General features: G+C 54.6%; 1 protein-coding gene across 4 annotated transcripts in view; it reads right to left on the bottom strand.

Moving 5' to 3' along the window:
- The window catches only part of DNMT3A (DNA methyltransferase 3 alpha), a 94,273-nt gene that overhangs the window by 61,063 nt on the left and 12,832 nt on the right, over nucleotides 1-20,378 (bottom strand). For 3 of the 4 annotated variants that reach the window (XM_036335173.1, XM_036335170.1, XM_036335174.1), the window contains exon 2: nucleotides 5,888-6,147. In XM_036335173.1, coding sequence (XP_036191066.1) covers nucleotides 5,888-5,950 — 63 coding nt within the window. In that variant the 5' untranslated portion in view covers nucleotides 5,951-6,147. Of the gene's footprint in view, nucleotides 1-5,887; nucleotides 6,148-6,294; nucleotides 6,495-20,378 lie in introns of those variants that run through there. The other variant, XM_036335171.1, reaches the window with a different exon arrangement.

Raw genomic sequence — 20,378 nt, 5'->3', positions numbered from 1 at the left:
GCCAACCAGAGGGAAGGTAGCTGGGGTAGAAGGAAGGGTCTAAGCCAAGGTGCTGGGGAGGGAAGCAGCCCGCTTTCACACCTGGTGCTGTCTGTTTGCACACAGGTGGGAGGAAGGCAATGGAGAGAGGAGGCCCAGGCTGCTGGCCAGATCCTGAGGGGCTTTCCTTCACACGGGCTAAGGAGCTTGGCTTGATCCTGTGGGCTCCTGGGAGCCCCTCAGCAGGGGCTTAAGCTCTGCGAGTGACATAATCAGCTTTGCATTTTGGAAAGATCGCGGAGCTCCAGTGTCCCTGAGTATCCCCCTGCAGCAGTCGCAGCCAGATGGCGGATGTGTCTGTCGCAGTGAGTGATGGCTGCATATGCAGGGCCCTGAGCTGGGGTCTGCATGGGGCAGGAGGGAGGACGGGGCAAGGAGGGAGTGATGCACTTTTTGAGAATAGTTCTGGTTGGGATGTGCTGTGGGAGCGGAGGAGGTTAGCCATTCTTGAGTGAGTATCACATGTCAACTTCCCATATTTATTACCTCACTTAATTGTAACATGGCTGTGAGAGAGCTATTATCAGCCCCATTTTGTAGGTGAGAAAAGTGAGACCCAGAGAGGTTAAACATTCTTGAAGTTATTTGTAGTAAAGGGCAGAGCCAAAAGTCCAGCCCGCCTCTGCCCTCCCAGAGCCCACCTAGGAAGAAGTTCAGCCCCTCCTGCCAGTTCCCAGTGGAAGGGAACTAATTAATTCCCTTACTTGACAGATGAGGAAACCAGCCTGGGCTCAGATCTGTTCCTGCTAAATTCGTTACTGGTTTCCAGCTGCTCTGAGTCCTGTGGATCAGAGTCTCCCCTTTCAGAGTATTAGCGACGCTTCCTAATTCGGTGCTACTTGCAGATTTGATAAGCATATTTTAAATTCCTTCGCTCAGCAAAGATATTGAATGAAACGGGTCCCATGTCAGAGGCGAGAATGAACCCCTGGCTACGCCCTGCCTCCTCAAGGGACGCGGCCCCGCGCCACCTGCTCACCCTTCTCGGTGGCTTAGCCCCTAGCTGGCCGTGTGAACACAGTCAGGGCCGGAGCACCAGACGCCACTTCCCCCTTTGCCCTGTGACTTATGACTACATCGAGGAAGAATGATATGTTGACCGAGAACAACATGCTTTTCACAAAGCCGTGCTCCAGGGCCTGAGGGGAAGGGCCTGGCGTCACTCAGACCCGGGTGCGAGTCCTAACCCAGGCTCTCGTGGACCTTTGGTTTCTTAAGCACAGCCCAGGGGTGCCCCAGGCCTGAATGCTGGTCCAGGCATAAAGCACCTTGCCCCACAGTGGCCTGAGGCACAGGCTCAGTCCACGGCAGCCTCCCTGGGGAACCCCACACTCTCAGCCAGGTCAGGACCTGGACAGGTGGCGTGGCATCAGGGCATTCCACCCCTTTCTCCTGGGCTGAGCTGAATTCAACAGGGGAAACAAGGTGCTGAGCACATGTGGCCTAAGGTGAGGAGTAACAGTCCGGCACATGGCACAGGGGCCCCCAAAGGCTTTCTCCACGTGCCGATGGGAGCTGGGGCTTGCCGGTCCTGAAACGTCAAGGGCCTTTGTTTGGGACCATTTCTGCATGGTAATCAGGGTTCCTTCTTGCTGACCAGATTAAGTGATAAAAAGTAATAGTGCCTAATTTATAGAGCAATTATAAGAATGAAACAAGAGAATGCAAGTACAGAGCTTCAAAGAGCACCTGGCAGATCATCAGCACTGAATGCATCTGGGCCAAAAGAGATTGGGAAGCAGCGAGATCGGGATCCAGCCAGAGCCGTGGGTTCCTGGCCAGGCACTGATTCATAACATGGGTATCCGAGGAGGTCCTTCCAGCCCTGAGGCTTGGAATGCTCTTGGTCCTCTTTGCTGTTGCCTCTGCCCCTCTTTCTCCCCTCCACACAGGACCTGGTGCCCTGCCTCCCTAATCCTCTCTAAGCCAGGACCCAGATTCCTGGCCTCCCACCATCTCCCCTAAGGCTAGCTCCCCTCGCTCTGCTGTGGCCCACATTTACTCAGCTGACCCATCCTGGCCAGAGCATAGGAGCTCAGACCCCCAAAGCTTGCCTCCTTCCAGCTTCCCCAAGAAGCCCCCCATATGGTTGGGAGGCTGCAGGGAGAAAGGATGCTGGGCAGGTGCTAGGGAGATACCACATACACAGACCTCTCTGTGCACGCCCAGCCACAGCGTGGCCACCTCAGCCCGTCATCCACAGCTCTGCACCCCACCTCCTGATCCTGGCTCTGGGATTGCTCTCTGGTGAAGGGGTCTCACCCCCTGTCATTTTCTTCTCTATTTTATCCGCAAAATATTTCCTGAGCACCTACTCTGTGCCAGTTAGGCCCTGAGGCCCTGCCCTCCACTGGCAGCAGTGGGGATGGCTATTATCCACACCGGTATTTCTCAAACCCCCTACAGGACTGGTTACAGCATCGATGGCTGGGCCCTTTCCCCAGAGTTTCTGAGTCAGCAGGTCTGGGGGGAGGCCCAAGCTTTTGCATTTCTAACCTTTCCAGGTGCTGGTGTGGCTGGTTTAGGAATCACATTTTTTAAATCTATTATAATAAAAGCATAATATGCTAATTACACCGGACATCCTTCCGGAAGACCTTCCCGACAAAGCCGGGGCTGTGAGGGAAGCCCGGGTCCCGGGTGCCAGAGGGAAGCTGGTGCCGGCAGCCGGGGGAAGGAAGGCCTACTCTTGCACGAATTTTGTGCATCGGGCCTCTAGATATTATTTAAGTTTCAAGTGTACAACATTATAATTCGACACCTGTATACATTACAAAGTGATCACCCCCAAAAGTGTAGTTGCTACGCATCACCATATAAATGACCCCTCTCTCCCTTTTGCCCACCCCTCAACCTTTTAACCCTCTGGTAACCACCAATCTGTTCTCTGAGTTTTTGTTTTATTTCGTTTGTTCAGTTTCTTTTAAGATTCTGCATATGAGTGAAATCATATACCTTTGTCTTTCCCTTTCTGACTTATTTCACTTAACATTATACCCCTAGTTCACTGCAGCATTATGTACAATGGCCAAGAAACAACGTAAGTGTCCATCTATGGGGGAATGGATAAGAGCCACATTCTGAGAACCACTGGTTTACAACAATTTATAACTCAAGGCAGAGTAAAGCAAGGGTTTCGACCAGAGAAAAGGAGAGACAATTAGGAAAAGGGCATTGCAGGCAGAGGAAACAGCGTAAACAAAGGCCTGGCAGCTCCAGGAAGTACAGGAGTGAAAGGTGCATGGAGGCGTGGCCGGGAGGGCAGCTGGAAGGGCACGTGGGGCCGGGTGGTGGAGGGGCCAGCGGGTGGCCACACCCCTCCCTCTGGCTCCCAAGCAGTTGCTTTGTGCCAGGTACCCTTGGCACCTCTGCCAGGCTCCTTGGGCTCCAAGCCCATCTTCCCCCTCTGTAGCAACAAGGCGCCCCTGCCCAAGGCCTGGCTTTCACAGGCTGCTGTGGCAGCTGTCAGTGTCTCTACCCACCCTCCCTGGCAACTTCCTGGAGCTTCGGGAGCCAGCCCAGAGGTGCCAGGGAGGTGTTCCAGGTGAGCCAGCCTGTGTGCTGTGGGCGTGCTCCAGCCCCAGTCTACCAGCTCGCTCTATCTGCACCGGGATCTGGGGCTGGGTATGTGTTTGTTGCCGCTTGAGCCAGAGCAGTTACTCTGGGTGGATAATAATAGCAATCGTAATCCCTCATAATTGGACCAGACTTTGCTGTCTGCAGGGCACTTCCATGCCCATGACCTCATCTGACTTCCGCAACACCCTGCAGAACAGGCACAGCTAGAGTTACCATCCCCGTTTCACAGCTGAACAAGCGCAAGCCCAGATGGCCTGAAGTCACATCTCCAGGAAGTGGCCTCCTCGGGCTGGGACCCGGGACTACTGCCTCTTCACCCAGGGAAACAGCTTTCTCTGTTCTGAACTGTCTTAACCGAGCACCCCACCTGCTGCTCTCCCCGGCAGGGCCAGCGGCTCTGCTGCCCAGGGCAGCCTGGTCCAGTACCAGGAGGAGTCTGGCCCAGCTGTCCCCACCTTCCCCACCCGTGGGGGGCAGCTGACTGACCATCAACTGCAAGTACATGGACACAAAGCTGTGTCAGCACCAGTCAGGACATCGGACCAGGGGAGGAGGGCCAGGGTCACCTAATCCAACAGAGAAGCAAAGCCAGGCTCAGGGAGGACAGGGAATTACCCACGGCCGCAGCTGCCGCTCAAGAGCACAGGTGGCCACAGATGGCCGACTCGATGGCGGCAGGGTCTGGGTCTGCTGCTGCCTGAGTCCTGGCTGGGAGTCGCCCGGAAGACCCGTGGGTAGCCTGGACTACCTGTTCCTTTTCTGTGGGGACCAGACGGAAATGACCTGTAGCCCCAGGAGCCCGGCCGGCGGGCCGCACAGGCACGTTCTCTCCAGCTTGTTGGGTGTGCACTCCTCCATGGCACTCAGCAGGTTTCCCGGCCGGGAAGGCAGGTGTTTGGGCTTCATGCTCCGGTGCATGCGTGTGTGTGCGTGTGCGTGTGTGTGTCCATACCAGGACCCACGCAGGGGGGCTCTGTGGGAAAGGCTCTGATCCAGGAGGCGGGAGAGCAGGCTCCCATCTGGACCCACCACTAAGCTGGGCTCAGCTTCCTCATCTGTAAACTAGGGCCATCTGTCCTTGCCCCACTTGTTCAAGGGTTGTCCCTAAAGGACCAAATAGATGGAAACCACCCAGAAAACAGAAACACACTGTACAATGAGCAAGCCCAGGAAGGAGGGGAGCAGGGAGCAGGACGCAGAGCTGCCCCGACAGGGCTGGCAGAGCTGCCACTCCCCCAAGTGCTCAGGGCCCACACACCCAGTGCCAGGTGTCCATGCCAATTCCAGAGAGACGCCTGTGCTCCACGAATATCCCCGGATACCACCAAGAACCACCATCCCTCACCCCTGCGCAGGGAAAGAGGAGCAGGCAGAGGGAACTGTGGGGACCACGGCATGACAGATAGGGCACCCCAGGAAGGCCAGTGGCCGAGACAGCTTTCCCAGAAGGGTGGTGGCAGGGTTTACTATTCCACTGATGGAGGGGGGGGTTGTCTGTGGGTGACACAGCTTGGTGAGGTCCCAAGGCAGCCTGTCGGGACCCAGCAGGGACTCCCACCAGTTTGCTGTGAGCTCCTCTATCTGGTTTAGGCCCATGCTGGAGTTTGGCAGAAGGGCGAAGAGGTCACCCCTCACAGAGCTCTGAAAACAAGGAAGTCACCAGCTCCATGGGCAGAGGTGCCACTTGCTCGGAGCCTGGGGTCAGGGAGGGGGACAGGAAATCACCATCTCCATGACAACTGGTGTCATTCCAGCACGTGGCACACTGCAGCCCTGTGCCTGTCTGTGCTGGAGGCAGCGCCCTCACACGGTGTCACATCTACCAAGGCCCCCTGAACTTGTCCTTGGCCTTCCAGAAGCTAGTGGACACCCTGGGGAAACAAGCAGCTAAAACAGGTAAAGTGACTCACCTAAGGACACAGCTAGTAAAAGGCCAATCCCAAAAGGCATCCAGGTCTGGGGTCTCTGCCAGGCAAACCCAACAAAGACACAGACCTAGGATTTGAACCTCCGCTCACACACCACGCGGGAGAGAGGGAGGAGGAAGGAGGAAGGGGGGAGGGGGGAGGACTGGGTCCTGGATCCTGACTACCTGGCTCCAAGTCCCACTCCACCACCAGGATCGGCCTCTGCAAGCTCCCAGTCCTCAACTAGGCCCTGGGCGGAGGCGGAGCGGCGCGGTCCAGCGCTCAGCACTCTGAGCCGTGTGACCGGGAGGCAGGCCCTCCGCGGCTGGGCTAGGAGGTTCCCAGCAGAGCCAGCTGCTCACCTTGCGGTCCTCCTCCCGCTCCAGGGCGGAGCTGCTGGTGTCCCCGGGGCCGCTGGAGGGCATGGCGGGCAGCTGGGCGGCGGGAGGCAGGCTGGGGCTGCGCGGGGCTGGGGGGCGGCTTGGCTTTGGGGAAGGGACGATCCTAGTCTTTGTAGCCGAGAGTTAAAACTTAGACATAGATCCGGCGGGCGCGGAGTGAAACAGTCCGGTGAAACTCTGCCTCAGGCTGCCGGCGGGTTTGGGGGTTCCGATGGCTCCACCTGTTGGGGGAGAGAAGAGGGGTCAGTGGGGCAGGGCACCCCCACCCAGGCCCCGCTGGTCCCACCCCCGCCTCCAGGCTGGGCCCGCAGTCCCAGGTGCTGGCCTGCGAGGCCTGTTCCTCCCACCTCGCTCCCTTCCCGGCTCACCAGCAGCTCAGCAGCCTAGTCCTGCAGAGAACGGGGAAACGGAGGCACAGGCGGGCGCTGCCTGGCTTCCGTCGGGGCCCCTTCTGCCTCCGAGGCGGCACCAGCCCCCCGGGTGTCCGCGTCGCTGTGGCCCAGTGGGAGTCACTTCTGGGACTTCCAGCTGCCTCCCGCCTCCTCCCTTCTCTTCATTCACGACTGTTCTTTCCTTTGAACGCTTCCCACACCCCTCCCACCCCAGCCGCCCCCTGGGAAATCCCAGAGGTCCCCAGCCCAGCTACATTTTCCTTCTAATCTGTCCTCCCAGCACGCCACCCCCACACCGCTCCCACCCCACGTGGAGGAAGTGAGCAGCAGTCACAGGATGTAGCGAGATGAATGTCACCTTGCTTTAGGACCAGCGCTCGGGCCTGCAGAGAAAGCTGGGGTTGGCTGGGGCTGTGGGCTGAGGCCTAGGCCTGCAGCGCTTGGGGCCAGGACACCGGGTGGGGAGAAGCTACCCACAACCACCGCCCCCCAGAGGGAGGCTGTGAGACCCCTCACTCTGCCACCCCATCTGCCTTCAGAAACTGGTGGCCTTGAGGGGGGCCCTCCGAACCCACACAGCTGAATTTTAGGGGATTTTCATCCTCCCTGTCTCAGGTGTGGGCCTCAAGCCAGTGAAATAACAAAGCCGCAGGCCTCCGCTGGGGGTGGGAGTGCTGCAGGCTTCCACCCCCTTCACGCAGAAAGAGTTTGCCTGCTCCCCACCCACCAGAAGGCGAGTGGGCCAAGCCCCTGCTCCAGAGAGCCGGCCAGGGCCGGGGCGGGGATTGGCAGGAGGACAGGGGAGGCAGGCTGGATGGGGCCCACCCACACCCTTCCCCTTCCAGTTCCTGCTCTGCTTCACGGGGCTCCCCTCCCTCTAGGGCTTCTCCTCCCTCCCCCTCCAGCCAGGCGCCTGGAAAAGGAGGAAGCAGAGAAAGCCCAGGCTTGGGTCTCTCCAGGGCACAGCCCCTTCCCCAGGGACAAACCCCTGGCTGGGAGGCGGGTGCCCAGTCCTGGCTCTGCCCAGGGTGTGGAGGGGAAGCTGGAGCTGGTGGTGGTGGTGGGGGGGGGGGGGGGCCTCTTAGGACCAGGACAGGGGTCCCTGTCCATTAAAACCCAGATACAGGTGAGCCCTAGGAGCCTGAGGTGTAAGGCACACGTCCAGGCTCAGCCCAGAGCTGGCGCAGTGAATGTCTGCTCCCCAAGCCCAGGAGGGTGTAGATGGCGACAGTGAGAATGGCCTCACATGTCCAGCGCTGTGCTCAGCACTGACAGCCATTCCTCCCTTGGGCCGCTCCTGGTATTATTACTGCCCCTCGTTTACAGTTGAATTTGGGCTCGAAAAGGTTAGGACTTGTTCATATTCAGTGTCAAAGCAGAAGCTGGGACCCAGATCTCTCTTTAAAGCAGCTCTGTCCCCCAACGTACACCACCCACGAAACGACTCCTGGGAGCCCACGGGAGAACTGGTCCAACCCAGAACTCTATGAGACTTCCATCCACGGTAAGCCAGCGAGTCCCACTCACACCCGCTCCGCTGATTAGCTTAAACACCCCCAATCCCCACATCAAAACCTTCCAAAGGGTGTGCACGCTGAGAGGCAGAATCTGGTGACAAAGAACACGGAGCCGGGAGTTGGCAGACGTGTGTTCTAGTCCTGACTCGGTTTCTCTGGCCTATCACCTACCTCATCCATCAGCGTGGACAGCTGGACTAGATCTACAGGCGTCTCCTCCAGCCCTGCCAAGCTGAGCCCCAAGAGCCCCCGAATGGGATCTAAGGGGTAAGAGGCAAATACTGCTGCCCTGAGGCGGAGAAGCACCCCGGGGGCTTCTGTGAGAACAGACCTGCAGCGAACCTCTGGCTGCCCGTGAGGAGGGGAAGACGGAGGGAAAAGCAGAGCATGGCAAGGTGTTGCCCCGACCACGGCGGACACTGGACAGGAAAGAAATGCTCTTCCCTCCTCCCCGCCCCCATCCGGCTGCAATCACTGTCCCCACAGCAAATGCAGCTGACATGGCCGATCTTTACATTCCTCTGTGTTACTCAGTGGAACAGACCTGTCCGTCAGTGTCCTGCACAAGCACCCAGCACCACCTAAAACCATCCAGCGTGTGGCCAGGCAGGCCGTGCACTGCACCTCTCGAGGGCCTGCCGCGGTGGCCATGGTCCAGGCCTGGACGCGGTGCTTCCCGCCTGGCCTTAGGAGCTCCCCCTTTTCTCTCAAGTACCCCTGCCAAGGGGAGGGATCTGCTCCTGGTCCCACAGCCCCAACACAGCGGCATGTGTCTACCATGACAGCTCTTTGCCAGGCACGGCCCTGCTGCTCCTGGCGCTGAGGCCTCCTCCACACCCACGCCAAAGGCTGCACCACAAAAACGCCACCAAAGAAAAATCCTTGCCAAGACCCTACCACCATGAGAGGCAGCCTTTATTTCCTTCCTTGTACCGCTAATGTGCAGAGTGGCCATGAATAATGCTTATAACCACAACATAAAAACAATTTTTTAAGGAATCCCATCATGAAAATATTTCGGTATCACAACGGACAAGGTCACCATCATCACTAGTTCAATCATAAAACTGCTGTGGAAAAAGAAGTGGGATTTTGACTATACATAACCAATTTCGCGACCTTCTAAATCCAACTTAGTGGAAAGGGTTTTTAAATAAGATGTAAAGTCACAGCGTGGGCTGAACAGAGGGGAGACACCACCAACGAAATTCCAGAATCTGGAAAAGCAGACTTGCAGCGGCCAAATTTCAGGCAGCACATGCAAACTGATTTATAACAGAGTCCATAACAGACACCTGATGTGACAGCACCGGTACCTCCGGGACCAGGGATGACGAGGATGCATGTGTGAAAATAAGATGATGGAGTAAAAGAAGTAGAACCCCTACATCCGCCTCCCCCAGATGTCTGAAGGGTTATTCCCTATAGAGCACAAAACAGAGGGTCTTTGCACAAAATGTCAACTAGCCAGTTGAGAGTAAAGGTAATATGCCAAGACCAAGGAGATGAAGGTTATAAATGGGATGTTGTGTCCTACCGGCTACTCCCCCACTGGGCTCCTAGAACACTGGCAGCAAAACCCTTACCTTCTTTTCAGTCCAAGCGGAAAGGCCTAAGGATACAAATACTGACACCAGAACCCAAGTGGTGTCCAACTGGCTCGTGTAGGTCAACCAGGGGACCTGCAAGTCAACAAGCCCCACCATCACGCTCATATCGTCCAATCAGCTTTTTAGTCCCTTGTCCTTAACTTTGGAGGGACAACCAAGGACCTCTAGACCAGCAGTCACCAGCCTTTCGGACCTCACGGACCACCAGTTGGCGACCACCGGTCCAAAGGTTTTTCTTAAACCAGTGGTTGCCAACCTTTCGGCCCTCACAGATCACCAGTGGGCCGTGGACCACCGGTTGGCGACCGCTGCTCTAGACATGTAAGGGAAGCCTCTAACTTGGAAGATAAAGGCCAGGACCGATAAAACCAAAACCAAAACAAACAAAACACATGTTATGCACAGAGACAGTACTACATTCATGAAAAAAGAATGTGATGCTATTAAAAAAGAACATTCAGAGAACATAAAAGTACTCTTAGAAATAAAAAAAAAATTGTGCTAGTTGAAATACAAAACTCAACAGACGGAGCAGATTAAAAAGAAAAATAAGCCCTGAACAGGTAGCTCAGTTGGTGAGAAATACCCTTGAAATTCTGAATATAATTCTCTAATTAGAACTCTTTACCCAGCCTAATGATCATTTAAGTGTGAAAGTAGAATAAAGAGATTTTTCAGGCACTCCTTTCTCAGGGAGCATGGGAAGATGTCCTCCAAGAGAAGGGACAAAGGTGAAAGAGGCCAGAGAACATGGAAGGCCGTGGTTCGGGTCTAAGCAGCTTGACTCAGGGCTCAGGCTCGGTCAGTGCTGTCAGCACTGTGGACCCTCCCAATGAACCTCTTTTCAACCCGACAGGTGTCACTCACTGTCCGTACTCGGCTACCTGGACACAGGGACCGGATGGACTTGGATACTGACAGATACCCGTCCCGGGTGATGTGCTCCAAATGGGGAAGCAAACCACGCGAGAGGAAGACACGAGATCCAGAAAACAGGAACTCCAGCCAGAAGGAGGGCAAAGGGAATGGTAAGGATGACCACAAAAGGAAGTCACAGAACAGCAGTGACAACGTGCAGAGAGCAAGAGAATGGGCACCAAAAAAATGGAACGGAAATATATAGTACTTGACATGACTGGTCTTGTGGAAAGCCATGCTGACAGCTATTAGAAGGTGTAGCAGGAATTAGCAAGACGTGTGAAGAAAAGAAGGCAAAGGAAAACACAAGGGAATTATTAGAGAAAACAAAAAGGAAGCCAACTACTGTAGTACACTGTAAGGCTCAGCTGTTATGTTAGTGGATTTAATGCAAATAACAGTTGCATTATTTGATTTAACAAATACACACACATACATACACATGTGTGTGTGTATGTGGGTGATACTACATAGTATATTAATTTCCTACTTGCTGCTGTTACAGGTTAGCACAAAATTCATGGCTTAGCACAACACAAATTTGTTATCTCGCAGTTCTGGAAGTCAGAAGTCCAAAATATTTCTCAGCACTGGAGACGCTGGGGGAAATCCATTTTCTTGATGCTTTCAGCTTCTGCTGGCTACTCTCATTCCTTGGCTCGTGGCCACCTTCCCCCCTCATAGCCACGACGGCCAGTCTTTCTCTGCATCACTCTGACCCTGTTCCCTTACATCTCTTTCGCTGCCTCTCCTGCCCCTGTCTTTCACGCCTAAGGATCCCTGTGATTACACGGGGTCCACCCAGATAATCCAGGATAATTCCATCTCAAGATCCTTAATTTAATCAAAGTACCTGTTGCCATATAAGGTAACATATCCACAGGTTCAGGGGATTAGTGTGGCTGTCTTTGGGGGGCCAGTCTCCTGCCCACAACATGCTTACCTGTATATTAATATATGCGTAAAACATTTTTGAAAAACACTGCTAGGTCCCTGTGAATAGTATGCCTGTGGGAACTACATAGGAGGATGGCTGGGGAGCGGAAAGAGTGGCCACGTAAGAGAACTACATCCTTACTTACAAGATAGGAAATGGGTGAAAAGTATCTAAAATGGAAGAGTCAAAAGATAGACACATTACTCAGAAATGTAAGTGTAAAACTGCGAGGAGAAATAGTTCAAAGGAATTGCCTCAGAAGAGGACGAGGGTGGGAGTAGACAACGAACAACTGCATTTGGTGAAGAGGTGTTAGTACGATTTGACTTCTCAAATTATACGTGTGTACGACTGTGAAGAAATAAAATTAATTTTTAAAAGAGAGGATGGGGACGGGAATGAGGGCTTACACCCAACTGCAGTCATTGTTTGGGCGTGGCCTCCATCCTCTACAGGAGTACAGCTCAGGCCCTGCCATCTCTGTTGCTCTATGAAACCATCACATCCCACCGAATAACCATTATCAGCTCCTCACACCCACACAGAGTTCCGTCACCAGCTATAAAAGTTGTACCTCCTTCCCCACCCGCCCCTCCTCCCCCCTCACGAAATATTTAATTCTTGCAATACGTCACTTCCAGCCCCTGCACAGCGTGATGCACCTCCCTCACATTCCTCCCAAACTGCACCTGTGCATGCCATTGCTACATCCCTAACCATGACCATGGCTCACTCATTAGCCCACCTCAGACCAAAGGCCCACAATTCAGCCATCTCCCAGAGCCTCCAGACAGCCCCTGCCATATCAGCTTCCACGACACTGTCCCTACATAGTCCCACCTTCCTCACCAACACCAACCCCATCGCACCCCCCAAGCTGATCACCCCAAGTCTCAACTCCAAGCATACTCCAACCAGCAACAACTAGATTGTCACCCCACAGTCTTACCTCAACAAGGGCTCAGAGAATTGCCTTCTTCCAGAAACAAAACTGTCTTTGCCCACACACTTGAATCCTTGCTCCACCAAAAGCGGTCCTGATGTTATCACCATAAGAGCCCTTTCCACTCCATCTCAAGTCCTCTATCTGAACTGCTGAAAAATACTGACCATCTCTTAGCAGGTCCTCCTTCTTCCCTTTATCTGAAGTTCCCACAGTGGACTTCGCTTGTTTAAGTCTATCTAGTTACCTTCCCTTCCTTCCCATGGGGGTGTTGGTTGGTTGTGCTGACCCCACCCCCACTTCAGTCAGAGTGAGCATGTGACCAGGCAGGGCCAATCAGAGGCCTCCCAGGGAGGCTTTGGCACAATGGAAAGATGCTAATATGGTAGGATGTGAGTCAGGAGCTGCTGGCTCACCTGAGAACAAAGGGATGAAGACAGAGGGATGGAAAACTCAAGTCATTGTCCCTCCCTAGATCTAGCTGTACCTGGAGGCAGGGCATCTGTCAACCTCTCACAACGTGAGTGAGTCTGTGCCTTGCGGCTGACAGTCCTGACTCATATGCTAATCTCAACCTCCATAAATCCTCCCTGCGGGGGCCACTATGTGGGTTCAAGTCCTGGCTGTTGTGTGATTACTTATCATCTGTGTGACTGGAGGCAAAACTGTGCCTCAGTTTTCTCAGCTGTAAAATGGGGGAAATAAGAGTAGCCACTTCATAGGACTGTTGAGAGAATTAAAATGAAATGCATTTCAATGCTTACAAGAGAGCCTGACACACAAAAACAGACTCCATCAATTTGAACAATTAGTAGTTCCTGACTAACCAGCCCACAGCTTTCCCTTCTTTCTTGAAATCACTGGAGCGCCACGAGTGCCCGCTGCTCAACCAGGAGTGTCTTTATCACGCTCCCCAGACATGCCAGGTCCTGCGAAGAGCGTTACAATCTCAACATCTCGTTCATGCTCATGCCAACCCTCTGAAGTGGGTACTATTTTTATCCCTGTTGTCCAGATGTGAAAAAATGAGGTATAGAGAGGTTAACGGAGCTGCCTAAGGTCATCCAGTTAGTAAGTGAGAGAGCCAGATACAACGCCAGGTCTGTCCCACCCCAGAGCCCAGTTTTCCCCTCCAGCACGATCTCTTACAACTAGCATGTGACTGTCGCAGCCACATTAACTTTGGGCACGGATTGGTCAGACAACAAAATTTTCAGTTAGTCTCCCTTTCCTGGGTAGGTCTGCCATGGGGGCAAGAGCCGGGGCGGTGACAGGCACACAACCTTACAATCAGTGCCCAGCCCAAGGTGGGAATCATCCATTCATTTATTCATTTGCCCATTTACTGATCGCCTAACAGGTGCCAGGCACTGTGCTAAGGGACATGCGTTGTCCTATTTCATCCTAACAATCCTGTGAAGTAGCTTCTATTGTTATTTCATGGGAGACAATGAGGCTTAAAGAGATTTATTACCTCTCCAAGGTAGCCCAGGTAGGAAAGTCCCAGGGCAGGATGAGGAATCCAGGTCTGTCTAACGCTGGAGTCTCTACACACGTGTCAGCACTCAGCCAGGGGTCAGCATGCTAAGCACAGACCCCAGATCATATCTGTGCCCTGATGTGACACCAGCCCACAGATAACAGCCTCCTGGCTGAATTTCCTATTGAGCTTGGGAGGAGTTACAAATGAGCCCTGTGGGTGACAGAGGCAGGAGGGTATCTGGTGCCCATGTCACCCAATCATCTGCCAGGGCCTGGTGAGCTGGGGGCCAGCAGAAAGCTGAGGGGAGACATCAGGGCCTCTAGACAGAGATGTCTATCCGCCACAGCCTCTCGGTCACAAGACGGGGGCTGGATGAGGAGGAGGAAGGTCTCAGAGACACTTTCCGACAGCTCATTTTCTCTCAACACGAGTGAGATGCTCATCATCATACCATTACCCTGACTTTCAGAAACATCCCTTCCACCCAAACCACCAGCTGCCCATACACCAAAGCCAACCCAACAATCCTGCCATCCTCTCCCCACTTCAAAGCCCATCTGTCTGGCTCCGGAATCACAGTCGGATGACGTGTGGTTCTTCCACCCCCCTCGAGGCCAGGGCACCGCCAGCGTTGAGTATTTTTGGTCACACCAAATCTGCTGCCGCGATGCTGGCCACACCGGCAGAGATGAGTTTAATCAGACTCCTCCGCTCGCACTAAAGGTTACCATGACACAGCCCCACAGTGGAGAGGGGAGAAAAATGTTTAAATCCAAAATAGATGCTGGTAAGGAGATGACGTTGTTCTTGGGAGCCAACATGAGTAATACAGCCTTGCACAGAGGAGCATGTGTTTCTGAGGGTGATGGGTCAGGAGAAGCCCTGCCGTGTGTGCGTGTGCGTGTGTGTGTGTGTGTGCGTGTGTGTGCGTGCGTGTGTGTGTGCATGTGTGTGTGTGCGTGCGCACGCGCGCTGTGGCAGTCAGGTGGGCTCCCCATGCCCTGGGAGTCAGGGGCACAGGGTGGCCAGGCTGGCAGCCCCTGTGAGAATCAGCCATGTGGACCCTGGTGGGGCCTGCTGTCTGAGGCAGCCATGACATGGGTCTGATTCTATCCTCCCCTGGAGGCAGCCCATGGTCTACACCTGTGCGTTACTCTGCTTTTCCAGCGTCTTTAAAGAATGGTCCATGCCCTAACCGGTTTGGCTCAGTGGATAGAGCATGTACCTTGGTTGCGGGCACATCCCAGTAGGGGGTGTGCAAGAGGCAGCTGATCGATGTTTTTCTCTCATCGATGTTCCTAACTCTCTATCCCTCTCCCTTCCTCTCTGTAAAAAATCAATAAAATACAAAAAAAAAAAATGGTCCATATTCGCCAGCTGCAGAGCCTCTTTACTTACCCTCCCCTGGATCTCTGCATCTGATCCCCACCCCTTCCTATATCTCTGAATCCTCTAAGGCAGTGGTTCTCAACCTTGGCTGCACATTAGGATCACCTGGGAATCTTTTTAAAATCCTGATTTCTGGGCCCCATCCTCCGGAAATTCGGTTTCTTTGTTATGGGGTGGGGCCACAACATTAGTAACAAAGAAACAGAATTGCCGGAGGATGAGGCTCAGAAATCAGGATTTTAAAAAGATTCCCAGGTGATTCTAATGTGCAGCCCAGGTTGAGAACCACTGCTCTAGGGGCACTGAATGTTGCAATCCCCAAAGGGGACACAATGGTTCCACTGGAAGGTAAGTCATCCTTGGCTTTTCCGGACCCCTTATGCCACTGAACCAACAGACAAAAACAGGAGTTACTCCACCGGCTGGAGTGACGGATCCTGGCTCCCAGGGAGAACTGGGTTGCTGTACACACCAGAGGCAGGGAAGACTGCCTGGAACCAGGGGACTCTCTCAGCTCCCTCTTAGAACTTCCACGCCCAAAAGTAACATTGGAAAATGGAAAACTACAGAAGAAAAAAAAGGAGGGGGAACAACTGAAGATTCAGATCCTTTGAGAATCAAGGTTTGGGTCATTCCACCAGCTGAAAGAGGCCTGACCTGCCAAGGTCCTGGCTGAGCACAGAGGAAAACAGGATGGGTAATGGGAGAGGGAAGCCCAATGCTGAATCTGACCTTGTGGACAAAAACAGAAATGAGACATGTAGTAGTTTTGCATATTTTCTATTACGTGATATATATGTGTGTGTTTATTTGTACATGGTAACTGTTTTCTTTTTCCTCCTTCTTCCCACTATTTTATATATTATGTTGTTGGAAGTTAAGTCTATAATTGAGTCTAGGTAGAATATTCGGTGGGGCTGTGGCTGAATTTTAGAAGTTATTCATGTAGACAGAGATTGACAGAATGATTGGTGAGACTTCTCATTTAGGGAAAAGGAAGTTAAAGTGTCCTTCAGTAAGAATAGCTGTGTCTTGACAGGTAGAAATATAGCTGTTTTGTGGCTATAGGGGAGCTCACACGTGTGTAAAACGGTGCAGTGGAAGCTGTGTGCCAAAGCAGGAGGCTGCACCAGATCATTTATTCACCCTTCATTGCCTGCTCTGTGAACACAGACAGGCCCTGCGCAGATTTCTCCTCTGCCAGCTGGCACATGAAACTGGCCACAGAGGGAACTTTATTCAGATCCACTGTGTTCTCTTGGAGGGGTCCTTCACTGTATACAACCTCTCCAGGAGCCAGATTCTGCTGCCTCGGTGGCTTCCCCAATGCCCAGGCCTGTCCTGTCGCAGCTTCTCCAGCACCAGGTTCCTGTACCATGCAACTCCCAGTGCCCAGCTGCTGCAGTGAGAGCACTTCTCCAGCACTAGGCTCCTCTGCCACACACAGCCTCTCCAGCACCAGGCTCCAGCACCACACACAGCCTCTCCAGCACCAGGCTCCAGCGCCACACACAGCTTCTCCAGGGCCAGGCTCAGCACCACACACAGCTTCTCCAGGGCCAGGCTCAGTGCCACACACAGCTTCTGCAGCACCAGGCTGCAGCGCCACACACAGCTTCTGCAGCACCAGGCTCCAGCGCCACACACACAGCTTCTCCAGCGCCAGGCTCCAGTGCCACACACAGCCTCTCCAGAGCAAGGCTCCAGTGCCACACACAGCTTCTCCAGTACCAGGCTCCAGTGCTACACAGTCTCTCCAGAGCAAGGCTCCAGTGCCACACACAGCTTCTCCAGCACCAGGCTCCAGCGCCACACACAGCCTCTCCAGAGCAAGGCTCCAGTGCCACACACAGCTTCTCAAGGGCCGGGCTCCAGCGCCAGGTTCCAGCGCCACACACAGCTTCTCCAGGGCCAGGCTCAGCGCCACACACAGCTTCTCCAGGACAGGCTCAGCGCCACACACAGCTTCTTCCAGCACCAGGCTCCAGCGCCACACAGCTTCTCCAGTATCAAGCTCCTGTGCCACACACAGCTTCTTCATAGCAAGGCTCCAGCGCCATACACAGTTTCTCCAGCACCAGGCTCCAGCGCCACATAAGCTTCTCCAGCACCAGGCTCCTGTGCCACACAGCTCTCCTCCAGCACCAGGCTCCTGTGCCACACAGCTTCTCCAGCACAGGCTCCTGTGCACACAGCTTCTTCCAGCACCAGGCTCCAGCGCACATAAGCTTCTCCAGCACCAGGCTCCTGTGCACACAGCTTCTCCAGCACCAGGCTCCTGTGCCACACAGCTTCTCCAGCACCAGGCTCCTGTGCCACACAGCTTCTCCAGCACCAGGCTCCTGGGCCACACAGCTTCTCCAGCACCAGGCTCCAGCGCCATACACAGCTTCTCCAGCACCAGGCTCCTGGGCCACACAGCTTCCTCCAGCACCAGGCTCTGTGCCACCGCTTCTCCAGCACCAGGCTCCAGCGCCATACACAGCTTCTCCAGCACCAGGCTCCTGGGCCACAGAGCTTCTCCAGCACCAGGCTCCTGGGCCATACAGCTTCTCCAGCACCTGGCTCATGGAGTGTGACAGCAGCAGCCAGCATGTCACCCAACACCTGCCTTGGGTAGTTTAGTAGCCGTGTGCTCCAGCGACATACTTCCTCATGAACAAATTTCTTTGGGACCCAAAAGGATGGATTTCCAGTGAGTTCCAGAGTACAGGTTTCTAGTAAGTTCTGCCAACATGGCACCACAGTGCCTTCCCTGTCACCCAGGCAGCCATGGCCATGTCCTCTCCATGAAGGTCAGGATCTCAGGCTGGGGGCACTCCATGGCAACCCTGTGGGTAGTGGCTGTTCTCACACATGCCGCTTCTATATTCTTCGCCATTCTATTTACCTCTTACCAGCTAATCGCTCATACACCAACTGTTATAGTTAATAAGCCTTCATATTACACTTTTCCTGTTCAAATCGCCATGTGGTTTCCGTCTCCTGAACGCACCCTGACTGATACAGTCGCCCACAGCCTTAAACGGCCTTTTTCCACCGCAAGGTCCTCGAGCTCAATTCAGCGTCCTTGCCAGGTAATCAGCGCCCGCTTCAAGCACTCTCAGCAAGCACGCACGGAGTGCCACTGCGGAGCCGGGCACGGGGTGCAGAGACCCCGGCTCCTGGAAGGTCACAAGCCAGCGGAGTCTTTGGCTCTCCCCCGCCCCCGGGACTCCACTCGGCTCCTCTGCTCTGTCTTCTGGGCGGGCTTCCATCTTGCTCCCACGACTGCACAGTGGGCGCCCCTCACGGGCCACACTCTGCCTTCAGCTATGCCCCCAATTCTCCTCTGCTGAGCTATGTGGGCGGAAATGAATGCAGCCCTCCTTCTGCAACCCCCCCATCTTTAGTTTCTGGACATCTCCACCTGGGTGACCTGCAGTCACCTAAAATCCTCCTCTCCTAGAACCAGATGCCTCAGTCTCTTCTGGCTTCTCTCTGTGTGGAAGCAGCAGCACCCTCCCCTCAGCCGCCAAAGCCCCAAACTCCAGAGAGAACTAAGGTCCCACCTGCTCTCAGTCCCCACCCTCCATCGGACACCTGGACACCTGGCCATCCGGCCTCTATTCCGCCGCTCCCTCCAGGCCCTTTGCACCGCAGGTCTAGAGCTTGGCAGTTACCCTGCCTCGGGCCTCGCTGCCTCTGGAGTCTCTACCTGCACCCAAGCCTTTCAGCAAGGCTCCCTGCACACAGCTTCCCCAATCAAAACCCAGGATGCCTGATGGAAATGTTCTAATTGATTGTGCTGATGGTGACACAACTCTGTGAAGGTGCTAAAAACCATCAAATTGCACACTTTAAATGAGTGAATTGTACGGTATGTAAATTATATTTCAATAAAACTGTTGTTGTTTTTTAAAAAAAGGGAGGGAACTATGATGCCAAAGATGTTCAAACATGGTAAAATCTAAACTCTGGTCTGGCCCTACACCCCTATACCAATGGCCTCAGCAGACTGCTCAGACCTTGCCCCCCACCTCTCCCAGATGACCCCATCATTCCAGGCCAGGCACTCTCCCCCAGCTTACACCCCCTCTTTCTACACTTGTGTCTACACTCACACCATTCTCTCCTCCAGAGGGCCCACCAGTCCCCTTCTGCCCCTTCCTTTAGCAACCCCCACCCCCCTCCATCCCTTCTCCTCAACACCCCCCCCTGCCAAGGGCTCTTTAATCATCTCTGTCCTGTGGTCATTTAGCTTTTCATCTGTATGTAGTTGTGTCTGTTTCCCCAAACAGATGAGGTTAGAGTTCATGTCTTACCCTTGCTGCCCCCTAAAGCTCAGTGCTTCTCCCTCTCCTGCCCTGCCCGTTGCCCCTATTCCGGGTGACCCTGGAGGCAGAGAGGACTGTGTGAAATCACTCCCAGGCAGCTGCAACATCCCCAGCACAGTGCTGCGGTGCCTAGAGTGACTGCCCACAACCCCCATTCTAGGGGTCGCTTGGCAGAGTCCCCCAGGCACTGTGCCAATGGAAAGGCCCTGGGCCAGGAGCTCCTAGGCTCCCGCTTCACCTTGCCCAGGCCAGGATGTGCACCTGCTTGGGGTGTGCAGGCCCCCCCAGCGCCCAGGTGTCCCAGCATGAAGGGGGTCATGAGGGTCCTAGGTCAGGGTGCCAGTGGATCACAGGAAGCAGGGGGCTGGCCTCCCACCCTCCAGGCCTTCGGAGGCTGAGTGCCTGGCCAGCCTGTGCGTTCTCTCCCCACACCACCCCCGCATATGCTTCTCCCACCTGCACCTTTTCACCCTCTTCCCTGACCAAGTGACCGCCCAGCTGACCCACGCCCAGGCCAGAGCCAGGAGGTTCCCCCAAGCGTCTTCAGGACCTGGGAGTCGCTGTGGGAGCGCAGCCCCTCCCTGCCCACGAAGGCAGGAAAGAGTCTGCCGCCATCAGAATTACACTCTGCTTGCCTTTCTCCTCACCCTCTGCCCCAAGCGAACCAAACCAAACTGTTTGTGGAGGGGTCAGGGGAGGAAGAGCCCCTGGGTACTGGGCAGCACAGCCCGGAATCATGAGCCCCTGGCCCAGCAGCCCTGGCGCAGTTCATCTACCCCTTCAGCCCTAAGGAGGTTCAGCTGGACCCCACCTCAAGCCCTGGCTCCTCCCCTCAGAGACGCGGGCCTTGCTTTCCCAATCTGTACAATGGGGTGAGTGGGTGCGTACCTCAGAAGTCTATCTGAGCTGAGTGTTTAGCACAGTGCCTGGCACATCTAACCATCAGT

Source organism: Myotis myotis, unplaced genomic scaffold (genome assembly GCF_014108235.1).
Source record: "Myotis myotis isolate mMyoMyo1 unplaced genomic scaffold, mMyoMyo1.p scaffold_m19_p_14, whole genome shotgun sequence".
Lineage (NCBI taxonomy): Eukaryota > Metazoa > Chordata > Mammalia > Chiroptera > Vespertilionidae > Myotis > Myotis myotis.
This window is presented reverse-complemented; position numbering and strand designations above follow the sequence as displayed.